Raw genomic sequence first — 17940 nt, 5'->3', positions numbered from 1 at the left:
TAATGCTTTTTCACTACTTGATGTTTTAAGTAGCCCTTATTTAAATGTCTTATGAATAACACTTGTCTCTCTTTGGGCTTCTGTTTTCATTAACAGCAGAGTCTAAGCTGCAATGCTGAAGTTTATGTGAGACCTTGGGAGCAAAAAGTTTACCCTACCATCAACTGTCAAGTGCTAGAAATGGTATGATTCTGATTGCCATCCGTCATCTGCATTAGCTCAGGGTCAATTCTGCTCATTCTGAAAAGCCATATTGGGGGTGGAAAATGAACCATTACTGAAATGAACTGGGGGACTATCTTTTTTATTTTTTTTTATTTTTTTTTAAGGGTTTTTTTTTTATTTTTTATTCTAATTTTTATATATAACAGCAGAATGCATTACAGTTCATATTACACATATAAACACAATGTTTTGTATCTCTTATTGTATATAAAGCATATTCACATTCTTACCATGCAAGTATTTACCCACTCTGGCAGAAGGTTGAAGTTCAATTATTTAACGAGGTTAGTGAGGGAATCTGTAAACTAGGAAACACCAAGCATGGTTGAGGTTGACAACCAAGCTTCCAGGGGATGCTAACAGTGTGTGTGAAGTGATCAAGGGGATTGCTGCTCTTTTTTTCTAGTCATAAGAAGTGTGAGATTTCTCCGAACTATTTAAAAAAGATAGTCCAAGCATGGTTGAGGTTGACAACCAAGATACTTGGACTATCTTTTTTAAATAGTTCGGAGAAATCTCACACTTCTTATGACTAGAAAAAAAGAGCAGCAATCCCCTTGATCACTTCACACACACTGTTAGCATCCCCTGGAAGCTTTTGTGAGCTGGTAATGAGATGCAGTCCCTGCTGTGAGGCGCTAATACTGGATACTCACCTGGGGCAGATGCAGCACTGGGCTATGTTCTGTTTTCATCCAAGGAGCTTTGAGATGCAGACTCTCACACTCATTCCATATTGACTGAATCAGAACCTGCAATTGAACAAGACACTCCCCACCAAGGGATTTATACACATGATTCAAATCTGAAAAACATTAGTTTGCATCATCTTCTTAAGTCTTAAAAGAACTCTGGGAAGTAAGTAGCGCTTTCCCCACTGTTAAGGATGAGACATTAAAAATTAGAAGACTGAGGTCCCAAAGTGACATTTTAAGTGCTTCCTCTGTTCCTGAATTTTCACATACATTATCCATTAGTATTCCTATAACCTTCTGAGGCAGTTTTATTATTCTGTTTTTGCAGAAAAGTGAAGCTAGTGGCACTTGGAATCAAGTGTGGGTCAAATCAGAGCCCAAGCCCATATTATGCAGCTGATTACTAGAGGGTCTGGCTTGATTCCAAAGCTCATCTCTTTTACTACCAAACACTGCCTTCAACCATCACTTTCTCACAGGTAGTAAAAGTCTAGGTAGAAATAGCCTGTAAATCCATATCTTTCATCACAAGTTGCCTCTTTCCCCTGTTCTGAGGCAGGTTCCTGTCATACGTGTGTATATGTATAGTCTAACACAACAGACACTGCATTACAAGCTTGTGAACATATCCTAATGTGTCTCAGTCCAATAAAGTGGCTGTGGGTATATGCTCCCTAATATACCTAGTTTATAAAGACACTTAGGGCCTTTTAAGATAAAAGCAGTAATGGTGGTAATAGAAATAGCATCAATTAATAAATACTGTGTAATGGATGTACATAATTATAAGCTTAGGAGATAACCTAGAGGTCATGTAGTTCAACCACCTGGTGTTTTTCCAGATGAATAAAAACCTCTCCATATTTTAGAGTATAATTAAGAACAATAATCAAATGTCCACAAATTTCAAGATCAATCAAAAGAGGAAAAGTTGTTATTCATCCTTTCTGGAAGATTAATATAGTATTTAAAATCTGACGAAGACCTGCTCCATTGTGAATCAAGATAGTAATGCCAGATCTCAGTCTCTTTTTCACTGATAGTGTGGCTTTTGCAGTAATGTGTTCATTTTAATATTTCCTATTTAGACGTCATTGAGGAAAAGGCCTCCAGGTTTTTCACCTTTCCGAGCAGTACCAGGAGAAAAAAAAGAAGGAGGAACAATTGTAAGTCTACCCTCCACTTCCATGGCACCTGTGCAAGATGAAGAACAGGATCCAGAAAAAGAGGAAGGACCCACTCGTGGGCATGGGTGGGACAGTGAAAAGAAAATTAAACCTGGGCTTGGCCATGGTCATAAACATGAGCATAAGCAAGGCCATGGGCACAAAAGGGGACATGGGGTTGGCCATGATCCTCCAAAGCAAAATGCCCTTGGCCATGGTCAACAACAACAGCATGGCCTTGATCATGGATATCAACCCAAACTTGACTTTGATCTTGAACATGGCCTTGACCATGGACATCAAATAGGACATGACCTAGCCCATGGACATAAACATAAGCTTAAGCATGGTCATGAAAAACATAAAAACAAAGACAAAAACAATGGAAAGCTCAATGACCAGAGACCAGAGCATTTGGCAAGCTTTCCTGAAGTTAGTACTATATCTTCTACACAGACAGAGGAGAAGACGGAAGGGCCAACGCCCATCCATTCCCTAACCCAGCCAGGTATAGCAGTTACCTTTTCTGACTTTCAGGACTCAGATCTCCTTGAAGCAGTGACACCTCCCATGCCACCAACTCCCACAGAGAATTATGATGATTTGATCCCTGATATCCAAATAAAACCAAATAGCTTTTTATTTGAGCTAATACCTGATTTTCCGGAAACAAACTCCCCCAAATGTCCTGGACGTCCCTGGAAGCCAATTAATGGAAATAATCCAGTCATGGAAATGAAAGAATTTCATGATTTTGATCTCTCTGATGCTCTTTGATAATTTATGCAGCCATGGGTATTTTTTTAACACCTCATCATCCCCTCCCTGCATTGTCCAAATATAAATATCCTAATATGAGGCACCAAAACCCATAAAGCTTCAAAACAGCCTAGAGAGAAGTAGTGAGCCTCTCAATGGAGACACCATCAGTCTCGAAGAATTGTATAAAACTGTGTACCAGAGTTTTAAATCCTTTTTGAGTCTTCCTCACAAGTTTTCTAAATTGGCAAAGAAAATGGACCAATGTGCCTTATTACCTACTGCCATTTACTTTTCATGAATGCATACCTCAAATGTACTTTATCAATTTTCATTCTAAAACTTGCCATTCTGAGCAAACTGATACCTGGTCCCTGAGTGTGTATGAAAATAAGGAAAGTCTAAGAGACTGAATGCTGAACTTTTTAATGGTGTAAAATTAAGTTAAACTAGACGCAGTAGATTACAAATCTGTAATCCCAGTGGCTTGGGAGGCTGAGACAGGAGGATCACAAGTTCAAAGCCAGCCTCAGCAACTTAGCAAGGCCCTAAGCAACTCAGCATGACCCTGTCTCAAGATAAAGTATAAAAAAGGGTTGGGGATGTGACTCAGTGGTAAAGCTCCCCCGGGGTTCAATCCCTGATACCAAAAAAATAAAAATTAAAAATAAAATTAAGGTAAAACTTCTAGATATCAAACAGGGATGGCAAGAAAGAGAGACGGGTTAGCCAAAGGGAAGGAAATGGAAAATTAAATAAATTTGACTTTCTCTTTCCACATTGTGTTAGTTCTATCAGATACAGACTCCCACTTGATCAAGTTATTCTGATAATTCCTTTTCTGGGTGCAGGTGTTTCTCATAAGTCAATCATTTCTGTTTATACATTAACTATTACTTGCAACAGGGTTTAAGTAGTTTTGTTCATTTTTTTTTCTAAGGTTAAATTGAGTAATCTTTAGTTTTCAAAAGTTCTGAGTTTGATAAAGATGTAAAGCAGAGGAAATAATATCAAAGCAGTTTACTAAGCAAACTTTATTTTTATAATTGACAAGGGAATATCATAGAATGTGATGCAAACTTTGTTCAGAAATTTTGAGGAAATTCCTCTTTAGCCTCACTTTAAAATAATATAATCTTTGTGCTATGATATTGAAAACTATTGACATTTGAAAAAGAGAATATGATGGCCTTTCATTGTATATGATAGCTTTTCATTGCAGGAAGCCTTACATTTTATAACCTGTGCTGTACTTTTGCCTATAGAAACAAGATAAGGCTTTAAACAGCTACACTTGCCTATAAATACATGTGCTGCTGCTATTAAAATTTATTGAGCTCTGGATTTTTATTTCATTTTAAATATTGTTTGTGCTTTGAAATAAAGAACCAATGATACCAGGAAAAAGTTTCACCTTGTCAACTGACTGCTTCCAGTTTTTTAAAAATTGAACCAAATATCAGATTAACCAAGTTTTACTATACTTACAGAGGCACCTAATGTCCTGCGAGTACATGGGCCGACCCCCAAAGACAGGGACAGAGCCAACACCTGAGAGTGAGGTCTCTTGACCAGTGGGCAGAATCTTCACGCCTGGCACAATAGCCCCAACCACCTCTGTCAGCAGCTTTGAGTGGAAGGACAAGAAGAAACATGAGATAAATTTTAAATATAGAAGAATGCTATGTTATCATTCTGTTCCTGGGAGAAATAAAATTCAGAGTTGATTAATTGACAGTGGTTTCCTTTCAGCTATACCCATTCTATAGCAAATTCCAGCTGGTCACCAGTGCTGCAGCTCTGCCATGGGAGCTCGCAATCCAATTCTGGAACATTCTCTCTAACCAAGCCGAGAATCCTTAAATGGAACCTCCTTACCACCAAGACTATCATGGGACTTAAGTGAAGGTTTAGTGGGTTGTGTTTCTACCAATAATCTCAGCTCCCCCCCCCCCCTCTCTCTCTCTCTCTGCCTTGCCTTCTTCACCCTTCTCCTGACTTCCAGGTGAAAGCTAGAAATAGAATTGTTTACTATTTTTATAATTTGGACAGTTAGCAAAAGATAAAAAAAAACTTTTGTATTCATATGAAGTCTATCATGTTCTCATTATAACCTCCAAAAAGTTTAAATAAAATTTGAAATTATATTTCTGAGACAGATAAAGGAGAAAATAGAAAAAAAAACAACAAAGTAAAACATGATAGAGATTTTATATTTTCTTTAATGAAAACATTTACTGAATACCTAGTATAGTCTTCCACTGTGGTTGACCATATACTTTTGTTGTGTAACTTAATCTTTGCAACTCACCCTGAGGCCCGATGGTCATCTATCTTTCATAATGAGGAAATTGCAGTTGTTTGCTGTATCCTGCCCAGGGTCACACAGTTAATAAATGTCTGAGATGGCACTCAAACTCAGACCTTTTGGACTCCACTATGCCATGTCATCCTGGGGCTTTATTATCAATGTTATCATTATAAAAAAAAACACACCAAGATAATTTTCTGATTCTGAACTGCTCACTATCTCAACCCCTGCCCCCCCAAAAAAATTGTTATTAAATATCTCATAGCTGATGCTATAATGAGTACTGTTCAGGATAAACTCAGTAACACCACTTCCTAAGAAGAAGAAAATTAAAATTGAAAAGATATAGTCCTTTCCTTCAAAGAGCTTGCAACTCTCTTGGGAAGACAAGACAAAAACTTATGATACAGAGACTTAATCCAAGCCATGATCATTTGTGGAGCAGTAAGCAGACCTGAGCAATGTGAGAAGAAGATGTCAAAGAGGTGGAGAGACAAACTTGAAAAGGCAGAATGAAGCCCATTGGGTTTACAGTAAAGTAGGCAGTAAAGTCCCTGTCATAGTTCCTGACATGCTCAAAAAGTATTTAAGACCAACTATCTAGAAGGTTCTGGGTAAAAATGAGTCAGCATAAGATGAGACTGTTCCAACTATCTCCAGACTATCACATTTTAACAGATGGACAACTTCTCAGGGATGATATATAAAGCCTCTAGTTGTCTATGCAACATGAAGTACTGTACTTCTCCTTGATGCCTTTGTTAGATAATCTAAACATGAGTTCCCTATGACCTAGCACCTAAGTCTCTTGCTTTTTAAAAAATTTATTTTACAGCGCTGGGGATGGAACCTACATATGCATATATGCGTGCTAGGCAAGCATTCAACTGCTGAGCTACATCCCCAACCCCAACTTCTTCCACTTTTAAAATGTCTGCACTGTCCCCAACTCAGGAGCCAAAGGCACACCCCAGATGTATGACCCTGGCTCTGGAACCACATAGCTTCATCTATTTATGCTTCTCTTCAGTGCAGGAGTTCCCCTGGTTCAGTCCAACTCATGTTCTCTACAAAGCCTGGGCCTAACTTCTCAAGCAGAAGGCCTTTGCCAGCTTTTTACCTCACCCTTTTTTTCCTGCTAAGCCTGAAATACTTAACTCATAGGAGGACACACACTTGGGGGCTCCATGGCAGCCTTACCCATACATCCCATCCTCTGTATCTTTACCTTGTGGGAGAGGCCCCATCTCTCCGATGCTCCTCTGAGAAGGCTTGAGAGGACCCAGGGGTTACAGTGACAACCCACTCAAACCTTAGTGGTTTTTCCCTGTGGAAGTTTTGAAGATCAGAAAGCAAAATATCATCTCAATGTCTTGCAAAAAATGCTTTGGTTAAAGTATTTAAGGTTGTCCCTCCAGCCTTTACAAGAATCTCCATTTTGAACACCATTCTGTCTTTTGCAAGACTTTGATAGGAAGTATTTCTCTGTATATTCACATTGGAAGCAGGACAGCGAGATGGTGAAGAACCAGGGCTCTGTAGTGAGACAACCCAAGTCCCAAAGCTGGCAATTTAATTACCTTTTCAAAGCCCAAGTTTCCTCATCAAAAATATTAGGTTAATAATATACTCATCTCATAGGCATGTTATAATGATTAAAAAGGAGAAATTCTTATAATTGTCATAATGCTTAGCACATGATAAACCCCCTGGGAAATACTTTGTCAGAAAAGGAGATGCGTGTGACACAGCATATGTCCCTTTGTGCCTTTGCAGGTAAACTCAGGATTCAAATATTGTCATCAACTCATAACAAGTGGTTGGAAATATTTTCTCCCTCACTTCCACTTCTTTAGAATAACCCAGGAAGCTCCAGGGATTGTCTGTGTTCAAAGCTCTGGGAATAGTCCTGGATATCAGTATTTTTGAACTATTGCTCACTTAGTTCTAATGAATCCAGGTGTGAAGCTAATGGTTTAGGCCCTCCCTATTTTCTTTAAATCTAATTATTGAGTTTTATATTGTTCTACTTGATCAGCACTTTCACATTTTGGAGGAAATAGGAAGGAAGGTTATGAAACTCATGAAAAATGGATGGAGGGCTGGGATTGTGGCTCAGTGGCAGAGCACTTGCATCACATAAAAATAAACAAACAAAATAAAGATATTGAAAAAAAATGTTTTTAAATGGATGGAAGGATGGATGGATGGGTGGGTGACTATTGTATGCATTAGGATTATCACAATAAGAATAGCAGGTATAAGATGGTCATAAATGGCATTTCAAAGATATAATAAAAACAAACAGAAATAAAAATAAATTAATTATTGAGTCTGAAGAATGAAGGACAGTAATGAATAAATCTAAGTGACAAGTTTTCTAGTGTAGCTGCCTTAAGAGAATGGTAAGACCACTAACACAATCGAGGAAACTGAGAGTTAGTTGGTCTGTGCTTTCTGGTAACTCATAAAGAAACATACCAGGGCTGGGGCTGTAGCTCAGCTGGCAGAGCATTTGCCTTGCATGTGTGAGGCACTGGGTTAGATCCTCAGCACCACACAAAAATAAATAAATAAATAAAAGGTACTGTGATTGTCTACAACTAAAAAAAATATTTAAAAAAGAAAGAAAGAAAGAAAAAGAAAGAAACATACCAATCTGCTGGGTGTGGTGGCACATGCCTACAATCCTAGGCACTTGGGAGGCTGAGTCAGGAGGATCACAAGTCCAAGGCCAGTCTGGATGCCTTAGCCAAGCCCTGGCTTAAAAAGTAAAAAGGACTGAGGAGGCAACTGAGTGGTAAAGTGCCCAGGGGTTCAATCCCCTGTTACCACCCCACCCCCGCAAAAAAAAGAAAAGGAAAAGAAACACCTACCACATTTTAACAGCTGACTGAAGTCAATATGCAAATGAAATGAAAAACACTATTACTTCCCAGTTCAAATTGATCAGAGCCAAATGGACAGGGTCATTTCATTTACTTTGATATTTGTGACACTTGTCACACAAACAGGGTAGTGTCATTAGGCACTCTTGGACTAAGCTTATAGAAAATGTGGGAAATGTCAATTACATATCATATCAAAAAGAACAGAAAGTAATTATTCTCTGAAAGTCATAATAACTTCGGTTTCTACTACTGAATAAGAAATGACCCTAGCAAAGGTTTTGGTTCTAGCAACTGCCATTCTGTCTTCTCTAATGCAGCAATTACAGATGGCACCATCTCTAGTGGTATTGAATATTCTCATTAGAAATGGATGGAATGGTCATTCTTGAGGGAAAAACAGTGCCAGCTTCTTAACAAGTACTGTTTACTGGCTGGGTGATATTACACTGTGCCTACTTGCCCAAGCAGGAATTAAGTTTTCAAGAAGCCCCTTTACTATCTGTTTCTAAGCTAGAATTACCCAAAGGAGAAGTGTGTGAGAAATCTGTAAGACGGGATGAAGCAGTGGCCATTGTTCTCACCAGACAAGATGCAGGGAGAGATGGCTGACAGATCAAGGGATTGCAGCCTGTCTTCTCTTTCCTGCTTTGCAGCCGCCGCTCTCCCTGTTGCCCACCAGCCTGGCCTATTGCCGCACTAGACCCACCAGGGGCAAGAGCCTTCCACAGATTTCTTTACTAGCTCCCCTGCCCAGTCCTTCTGGCAGATGGCTGTGCATGTCCAGGTTTGATTTGTCCAACATCACAATGCTTTCAGAAGACTGATTAGTAACTTCCCTCTAATCCTTTACCTTCCCTTCGCTGCGCTTCACTTTTTTAGTTCCTCCTGTCTGGGGAGAAGAGATATTGCCAGAAGAGGGTCTGGAGGAGTTCCAAGGGAGAGGGAGAAACCCAACTCAGGACCAGCAGGGTCCTTAGCTTGTGTGATGGAAAAGAATTTCTGCAAGTGTCACTCAGAGGCATAGACAGAAGTTTATTTAGGAAAGCACCTACATGTTCTAGGGAGAATATGGGCTATTGAGAGAGAGAGAGAGAAAGAGAGAGAGAGAGAGAAAGAGAGAGAGAGAGAGAGAGAGAGAGAGAGAGAGAGAGAAAGAGAGAGAAAGAGAGAGAGAGAGAGAGAGAGGAGAGAGAGAGAGAGATGTTTTGGGAGCTCCCAGCTCTTTTTTAAAAAGAGAACTTGGTAAAAAGTGGGTATGGGAAAGTACATAAGGATGTAGGAATATCATCAGTCTGGTGATTACAAAAGGATTTATGGTGATCTGGTATTTCTCAGGATCCTAGTGTGATGGAGTCTCCATTATTGGATCAGTAGACAACACTGGAAAGTCCTCTAAATTATAGGCTTCTTAAAATGTCATCTCTCTCTTGGCTTACTTGATTTATTGAAGGGCTAATTAACAATGCACAAGGTAGATATACAGATTTCCCAGGAATTTGGGAGTGATAGGCTTGGGAGAACTGACTTGGGGGAATTACAGGCCTGGAAAAGTATGTGGAACTTCTGAACTCAGACTTTATTTCCTTGTCCTTCCTTAAGATCTACCTATATTTATTTCTTCTATCCTGCCTCTCCCACAATGCAGATCAACTTCCTATTGCAAATTCCCTAGGCCATAGTACTCGTGGGGTTCTGCTTCCGTGATCCAATCTTGACAGAGTAGAATATGTTCTTAGCATGCACCAAGCTTTGGGTTCAATCCCCAACACCAAAACAAAACAAAATCAATCTTGACTATCACCCTAAACTTTCCCCCTTACCATTGTACACATTCTATTCTGTTGCTTTCAAATACCGAATCAGATCCAGTAATGCATGTGCAACTGAACATGTCCTAAGGAATGGTTAAAGGCTGATCCAACCCTCAAGGAGATCCCAGGTAAGTGGGAGACACAAGCATATAAAAATACATATAATGAGCACAATTACAATGGTAGAGCTCTGTTTAAGCTGCAGTCAGAGGACAGAGAAATCTGAGAAGCTGTAAGAAGCTGAGAGGTCAAGGAACCATCTCACACATCATCATGTTCCCAGGGCTCAGGCACAGTGTCCAACAGAAAATTAGTGTTCAATAAATATTCTGGAACTGATTAACTAAACTGATTTTGTGTGTGGCACAATGTAGAGCCTCAGACATTCAGCATAGTAAAAGGTAAACACAGTGTATGCTTTTTCTCAGTTTACAATTGAGTGCAGCTATTCACAAATTTTAGTACACATCAGAACCTCCTGGAAGGCTTATTAAAACCCATTTCCAGAGTTTCTCATTCAGCAGGTCTGTGATGGGTCTCTAGAAGTGGCATTTCTAATTGCTTCTAGAAGTATCTTGTGCTGCTGCACTGGGGACCATACTTTCAGAATCACTGAGAAAATGCAGTGTTTCTCAATCCTGGCTATATATTAAAATCACTTGGGCAATTTATCTTTTTAAAAAATACTTAGTTAGGAGCATCAGCCCACACCTACTAAATCAGATTTTAAAAGCTCTGTAGGTAATTTTAACATACAGGTCAAGACTGAGACCACTGATATGACAAATAATGATCTCGGAGTTATCATTAATTGCTTGTTTCCTATATACTAGGTATGGCCTGAAGATCTAATACATATTATCACCTCTTTGAACCCCATTTTGCAGGTGAGAAAGATGAGGCTCAGAGAAATGGGATAAGCTGGCAAGATCACATAAGCAAGTGTTAGTAGGGGGGCAGGAGTGAATCAGGACTCACTGACAAGAGTTCATGTTCATAGTTGCCAGATGACAGTGCGATATGAACCTCACAGAAACAGTGTCCCTGATTTGAATATTGAATAATGAATTGTTCTCTAGTTAGGCAAAGGGGCAAAGCATTTCAGGCATAAATCCTGAGTTCCCCATCTCTGCAGGCAGGAATTTGTAGGTATTATGGGAAGGATTTCTGAGCTAGTTAGGAGGACAGGAGATGACCTTGGTGGCCCACACTCTTCTGAGAGTCAAGAATTCTATAATGAAGAAATCTAGAATCTGGGGCTGCTTCATTTGTAGAGACCTAACGAGACCAAGAGGATAAGGAGAGGTGGGCATAATACTCAATCAGAATTGCCCTGAAAGAATAATAAGCTTGTGTGTTTTTACTGTATTTAATTCCTCTTTTTTGAACATGTACTACTGCTTGATCCTGAAATCTTCTCCATCCTCAAACAATTTTATGTTAGTTATTTAAGGTCTATAAATATTAGTAAGTAAAAGCCAGGAAAAAGTAGGACTGAAGTCATTTTTATTTAAATATTCTTTTAAATGTTAAAATTCATTACTAATTTTTCTTGGGGCTGGAGTTGTGGCTGGGTGGTAAATGGTTGCCTGGCACATGTGAGGCACTGGGTTCAATTCTCAGCACCACATAAAAATAAATAAATAAAATTATCATGTCCATATACAACTAAAAATTTTTTATTTTTTTATTTTTTCTAGGTAACTGATCAATATCCATTTTTGCTTTAAAAATATACCATTTTTATGATATTTGCTTTAATATTTAATGTGAAAAATAGAAAATACAGAATAATGAGAAGATAATAAAAACTATTGTAAGCTCACCAACCAGAGGAAAGTACTGTTGAAATTTTGATGATATCCCACTCTGCTGGATTACTGGCGCCAGCTGCTGCCCACTGGCAGATTCCTTTGGTGGGTCCTGCCTGTGAGCCCCAGGCCGGGGACACCCTCTACCAGCCAGACAGCGCACCCCCCTCCCCACCGCGGGACACTTGTGTCCACAGCAGCTGCTACTGAAAATATTTGGAAACTCTGTGAATACATCAAAAACCACAATCAGTATCCTTTGGAAGAGTGTTATGCTGTCTTCATATCAAATGAGAGGAAGATGATACCTGTCTGGAAATAGCAGGCGAGACCTGGAAATGGATGGGTGATCTGGGAAATTTAGAGTGATCTGTGCAGATTGCTACCTGAAGAACTTTGCTTCTGACCCATCTCACATGAAAGACTCCAGTGGGAATTGGAGAGATCCTCCTTCACCCTACCCCTGCATTGAAATTGGAGACTCCAAAATGAACTTGAATGATTTCATCAGCATGGATCTTGAAGTAGGATGGGGCGCTGTCTACATGCTGTTTAAATTTGTACCTCGGTTTGGCAGTAACTACTGAATTTGACATCAGGATGTGGAACTGTGCAGAAATTCTAGGACATAGACAAGCCATTCTTTCATTTAGGACAGCAAACATTATGGTACAGTTGGCTTGGAGTTACATTTCTCTCTTGATTCAATTGAGGGAAAACAGAGTGAGCACAAATATCAGTGAACTGAACAAAACCTTTTTTGGGCTGAGGTTGTGGCTCACTGGTAGAACATGTGCTTAGCATATGTGAGACTCAGGATTCTATCCTCAGCAACTCAGAAATATAAAATATATGTGAGACTCTGGATTCCATCCCCAGCAACTCAGAAATATAAAATAAAATACAATCTTTTTTTAAAAAAAAATATGTCAAGTTGAAACTTGATGTAGCATGTAATTGCTAGGTTATTCCTGTGGCTTATTTGCAAAAATATGTGATGATTTATGTGGGTGATTGCTCTTGTTAAGATAGAGATGTGGACTTGGAGCCAGCTCCGTTTGTCTGTTCTGGGTGTTTCCTGTCTCTCTGGCTACACTAAGCTTCTTGTGGGCAGGGCCATGCCTGTGGCTGTGGAAATCTCTGATGCCTATAGAAGGTGCCCATAAAATATTTCTAGAGATGGTTCTGCTGCCTGGGAAAGGATAATACTGTGAGCTGAATCAGCAGTAATTATTAGTCTTTTTGGACTATGATGTTGTTAAAAAGGTTGAAGTTCTCTTAGGCTGAGTGATATTTTGGCCTATTTGTAAATTGTTTTAAATAAAATAGATTTAAAACTAGTTTTGTTTTAAAGATTTTGTGTTGCTCTTGGTGATCCAAAACACCTAAGAATGTCTTAATCATAGATGAGAACCATTGCTTTAAAACACATTGATCATGTCTGCCTTCCTGAAGATGCCTTGGAAATGTGGCTTTAATTGTAAAATCCCAAATAAAAAGTATTTATAATTACAAAAAAGAAAGAAAGAAAGAAAGAAATTTTGATGATAGCTTTCCAGAAAGATCTTTTCCAAAAGTCTTCAGGCATATGTTTTCCAGAAAAAGAATCATACTACAGAGACATACTATAGAGACAAAAGAATCATACTATAGAGACAATATGTATTGTCTATTTTTCTCTCTCTTGCTATGTATATATATATATATATATATATATATATATATATATATATATATACATATAATACATATATCTCAATATATCATGATCATTTTTGTATCTTTAGATTTGATTCCCATAAATTATTATATACTTATAATAAATATCTGAATGCCATTCAATAATGATACACTGCTGAAAACACTCAGGAAGAAAATTTAGTAAATATTGTTGCTGTGGTTGTGGTAATCTCTGAGCCATGATGAGTATATATCCATAAAATGGGTGGAGCCCCATATATCACTAGTAGCAAACTCACAGAAGGACCCAGGATTCTTACTTTATGAATAATGTTCTCACTTTTTGTTGTTATTGTGGTGGGGATTGATTGAACCCAGAGACGCTTAACCACTGAGTCACATCCCCAGTCCTTTTTAAAATTTTTATTTGAGACAGAGTCTTGCTAAATTCCTTAGGGCCTCCCTATGTTGCCGAAAGGCTGGCCTTGAACTTGGAATACTACTATCTCAGCCTCCCCAGCTGCTGGGATTATGGGGTGCATCACTGCTCCTAGCATGTTAACCACTTTTGAGAGGTGATTCAGCTTAATTTTGTAATTCCTAGTCAGGTGAATGAGGACTCTGTGAGCCTGAAGCCCATGTAGAGTATGTTTCCTCACCTCTAGTAAAATGGGAAATGGAGTGTCTCTCCTCCTAAAGGCTGACTTCCTTCCCAGCTCATTTCCCTCCTTTGCAGGGAACTGCTGCCCCCCAGAGGATAAATGCATAAGTGAAGGTATTTATGAGGGCTATGGCCCCTGGGGAAATGCTTTTTCTTCTTTAATGAGAGTATTTCCCTCCTTTCTGTTCCATGTTCTTGCAGGACTTTTGTGTAATTTCAGTTTACCTAAGAGTTTTCTAATTTCTTTTATTATCTGTCTCTAATTTTTGCCCCTGGAAAGCCCATATGTACCCAGAAAGCTCCAGGACCTCAGAAGGGACTCCAGCCTTTCTGAAATCTTTACTAGTAAAAGCTTTCTATTCCAGGAAAACTAGGGTTGAAATGTCACCAATGACAGAGAATGGAAGAGGTCTTTGAAATGCAGTATAACTCAACTTCAGGAGGAAATTGGAAAATAAAGCTCAGTAAAGTGTTACAAATGTACTTGAGGTATAGGGATATAGCTCAGTGCTAGAGCACTTGACTAGCATGCCCAAGGCCCTAAGTTCAATCCCCAGAATGCAAATAAATAAATAGAATGCAACTGGGCTTCTATAACTAGATTCAAAAACCACTACAACTCTATGTGAATCTAAGAGAAATGATCTTAAAGATTATCAAGAAAAGTGGGACATTAAGCCATAAAGCCTGACAGAAGAAGGCAAATACTTTGCTGCCACACTGTCCACAGGTGCCCAGCAGTAGAATTATACTTATGGAAATGCAGAAAATAGATTAAAGTTAGTCTTCAGAAGACTGAGACTTAAAAAGGGGTTTTTATTGGGAAAGATGACTTCAAAGTGGAAAAGTTGAAGTTTACATGAGAGCTTATATTTGACCAAAACAAAATTAAAACAATTATGCTATAAAGATAACTCGATTATTAATAAAAAAATTAAAATGTGTTTTTTATGTTCTAATACATACACTCTCAAAAACATTTTTTTTAAGATGAAAAAGGAAAAACTTAACTTTCATTGAATGACCTAGTATACTTCTTCAGTTACAAATTAAAGACTGGAGGAAGGCATGATAACATGAAATCAACAATTAGTAAATCATAAAAAGCCAAAGAAAGAGGAGGAAGAGAGAGAGAAGAATAAGAAAGGGAGGGAGGGAGAGAGGAAGGGAGGGAGGAAGAAAGGGAGGAAGGAGGGAAGGGAGGAAGGGAGGGAGTGAGGGGCCTGGGAAATAGTTCAGTGTTAGAGCACCTACCTAGCATGCCCAAATCCCTGGTTTTAATCCCCAGCAGAGGAAAAAAAAAATTAAAAAGCAGGAGGGAAGGGCCAGCCAAATGGCCAAGGATTTTGGATAAACTGAATTAAAGTATTCAGAAATGCTGCCCAGGTTAAAGAAGTGAATAGCATTTCTGGGGAGAGGAGTTGGAGGGGAAGGGAAATGAAGAAGACTTCCCTTTCACAGTGTATCTGTCAGAACAGAAGAGGCGGGGAGCCACCAAAGGAGGCAGATTTTAAAAGGGCTGCTGAATGAGGCTTTATTGAGATATCACTCCAGGGTGGAACTCCTTCAGACTGACTGAGTGGACAGGAGAAGAGTCTGAGGAGCAACCACGTGGAAGCTTGACTGGACTGGACTTTTATGGGACTTACAGCAGGAAGGGAAGGGCTTGGGACAGGAAAAGGGGTTTTTAGGGTCCCTTGTCCCATTGGAGTTGGTCAGGGGAGCTGGCTGAACTCCAGGATTGGCCAGGGGTTCTGCTGATTGACAGGCATTAGTCTGGAGATCTCGCTGATTGACAGGTGTTTCCGCCAGCGCCTTATTGATGTTCCTTTCCGGTGCCGGCTGCTTTGTCCTAAGTCGCCACCAAGTCACCCACCACCGACCTAACAGTATCCTTTATTCTTTTGCATTTTGTACAGTGTATTTTTTGCATATTCAAAAGTGAAAAATAAAATAATCCCCTTCCAAATTACAAGCTCACATATTTGACCCATGAGTTATACTTCTTACAGATTCATCTGCGCATGTGCAAATGATGTGGGTACAGAGTCGTTCTCAGCAGTGCTGTAGGAGCAAAGGATGGGCGTATCTGAATCAAGTAGGTTTCAAAACACGCTGTCTTCAGTAAGTTAATATGTTAAGACATATTGTATTTATGGAGAGATATCAATACTTGTGAATTTTCTTACTTAAGCCAGTGAAGAATTTTTGGCTCTTCCCCCCACTCTTTTTTTGTTTGTTTGTTACTGTCACCAAAAGCTCAGTCCTTTTTTTCTAATAGCGAGGACATGGTTTTGAGAAAAAGGAAAAGAAGAGTTTTTTGCATTGCTAGCAAAGAAGAAACACATGGGAGTCTGTTCCACAGGCTGTGATTCTGCCCATCTGCAGAAGCAGGTGGCTTTTATACAGGTGATTGAGAGAAAATGAGATTAGAAAGGAGATCAGGAAGGAGAAGATAAGGGAAAAGAAGATCATCAAGGAGAAGTTTAGGGGGAAAAATGTAAGTTTCAAGGCCACAAGAATATAATCAAAGCATCAAGTGAACCCCTGCTACAGTACCAGGGATTGAACCCAGGGACCCTCAACCATTGAGCCACATCCTCAGCCCTTTTTTAACTTTAATTTAGAGTCAGGTCTTGATAAGTTGCTCAGGGCCTTGCCAAGTTGTTGAGACTGGCTTTGAACTTGCCATCCTCCTGTCTCAGCCTCCTGAGCTGCTGGGATTACAGGTATGCACACGGGTGCCCAGCTCTTCTCCCATGTTTATGGTAGTTTTTAAGAGGGGGAGAAGAAAAGAGAAAGTATGAGGGCAGAGAAGGAGGAAACAAAACTGGAAAAAGACAAGAGGAAGGGAAACTCTGTTCTCCACCCACCTTTGCTCCCAAATTTCCTTTTTTTTTTTTTTTTTTGTCATCCCCACCCTTTAAAATATATATATATATTTTACTCACTCATTTATAGCCGGGATCTCACTCAGGCCCAGGCTGGCCTTAAACTTGTGATCCTCCTGTCTCTACCCCTTCAGTTGCTGGAATTACAGGCATGTGCCATAGTGCCCAACCACAAGGTTTTGATAGAAAAAAAAAAAATCTGTGAATTATCTATTTAATGAAAAGGTTGGAATTCCATTCCTGGGTCTATTATCAAAAGCAATGGTTCTCTAAGTGCGGTCCTCAGACCAGTAGCCTCAGCATTATCTAGGAACTTGTTAGACATTCAAATTTCAAGCCATCCATGTTTTAATAGAATTGGGTAGTTTTGAAGCCTGGAGTTTAAGAATCTCTGATTAAAAGAATTGTTTTGATGACTAAAGAGAAATAAAGAGAAAGAAGGAGAGACTAACAAGAGAAAGGAGGGGCTGGAGGTGTGGCTCAGTGGGAGAGAACCCCAGTATGTGCAAACCCTGGGTTTTTACCCCAGCTCTTCAGGAGAAAGGAAAATCCCCAAGATGGCAATCAGCCTGTGAGTTAACAGGAAGATCTTATTTCAGAGCTTACTTGTTTGCTTCTTTAAAAAACATTAGATTGTGCTTTGTTTCTCCTAAGTACAAGCCCACCTTTGTGATTCAAGGTTTTGTAAGGGGGGTCCGGCGGAGCGTCAGAGGGAGAGACCACACAAGAGACTTACTCCATGCAATTGGCAAAAGGGGATTTATTGGGGATCCATTCCAGCGCACTGGGGCTCCGTGCTTACTCAAGAAGGGAGAGCAGCCCAGAGCCCCTAGCAGAGGTTCAAACAGAGCTTAAGTACACTTTTTGGGGAGGGCGGGAGGCTTTGCATACATCAGAACAAATCATCATGAGGCGCGGGGAAATTGAACAACAACTCTGAGACGTGATTGGCACATTCATTGGTGGGAACAGATCGGGCGGGGGTGATTGGTCATTCGTAAGCGGGTTACACATTCAAACTGATTGGTCCGGGCCCTGT

The 17940-nt window shown here is 39.6% G+C and overlaps 1 protein-coding gene across 2 annotated transcripts in view; it reads left to right on the top strand.

Annotated features, from left to right (window-relative positions):
• Kng1 (kininogen 1) overlaps positions 1–4576 on the top strand; it is a 28883-nt gene extending 24307 nt beyond the window's left edge. The window contains exons 9-11 of one of the 2 annotated variants that reach the window (XM_026389420.2): positions 97–183; positions 2009–2086; positions 4336–4576. In XM_026389420.2, coding sequence (XP_026245205.1) covers positions 97–183; positions 2009–2086; positions 4336–4416 — 246 coding nt within the window. In that variant the 3' untranslated portion in view covers positions 4417–4576. Of the gene's footprint in view, positions 1–96; positions 184–2008; positions 4241–4335 lie in introns of those variants that run through there. The other variant, XM_026389419.2, reaches the window with a different exon arrangement.
• Positions 4577–17940: the final 13364 nt, after the last annotated feature.

Source organism: Urocitellus parryii, chromosome 2 (assembly GCF_045843805.1).
Source record: "Urocitellus parryii isolate mUroPar1 chromosome 2, mUroPar1.hap1, whole genome shotgun sequence".
NCBI lineage: Eukaryota > Metazoa > Chordata > Mammalia > Rodentia > Sciuridae > Urocitellus > Urocitellus parryii.
Note: the sequence above shows the minus strand (reverse complement) of the source record. Positions and strands in the feature narration are given on the sequence as shown.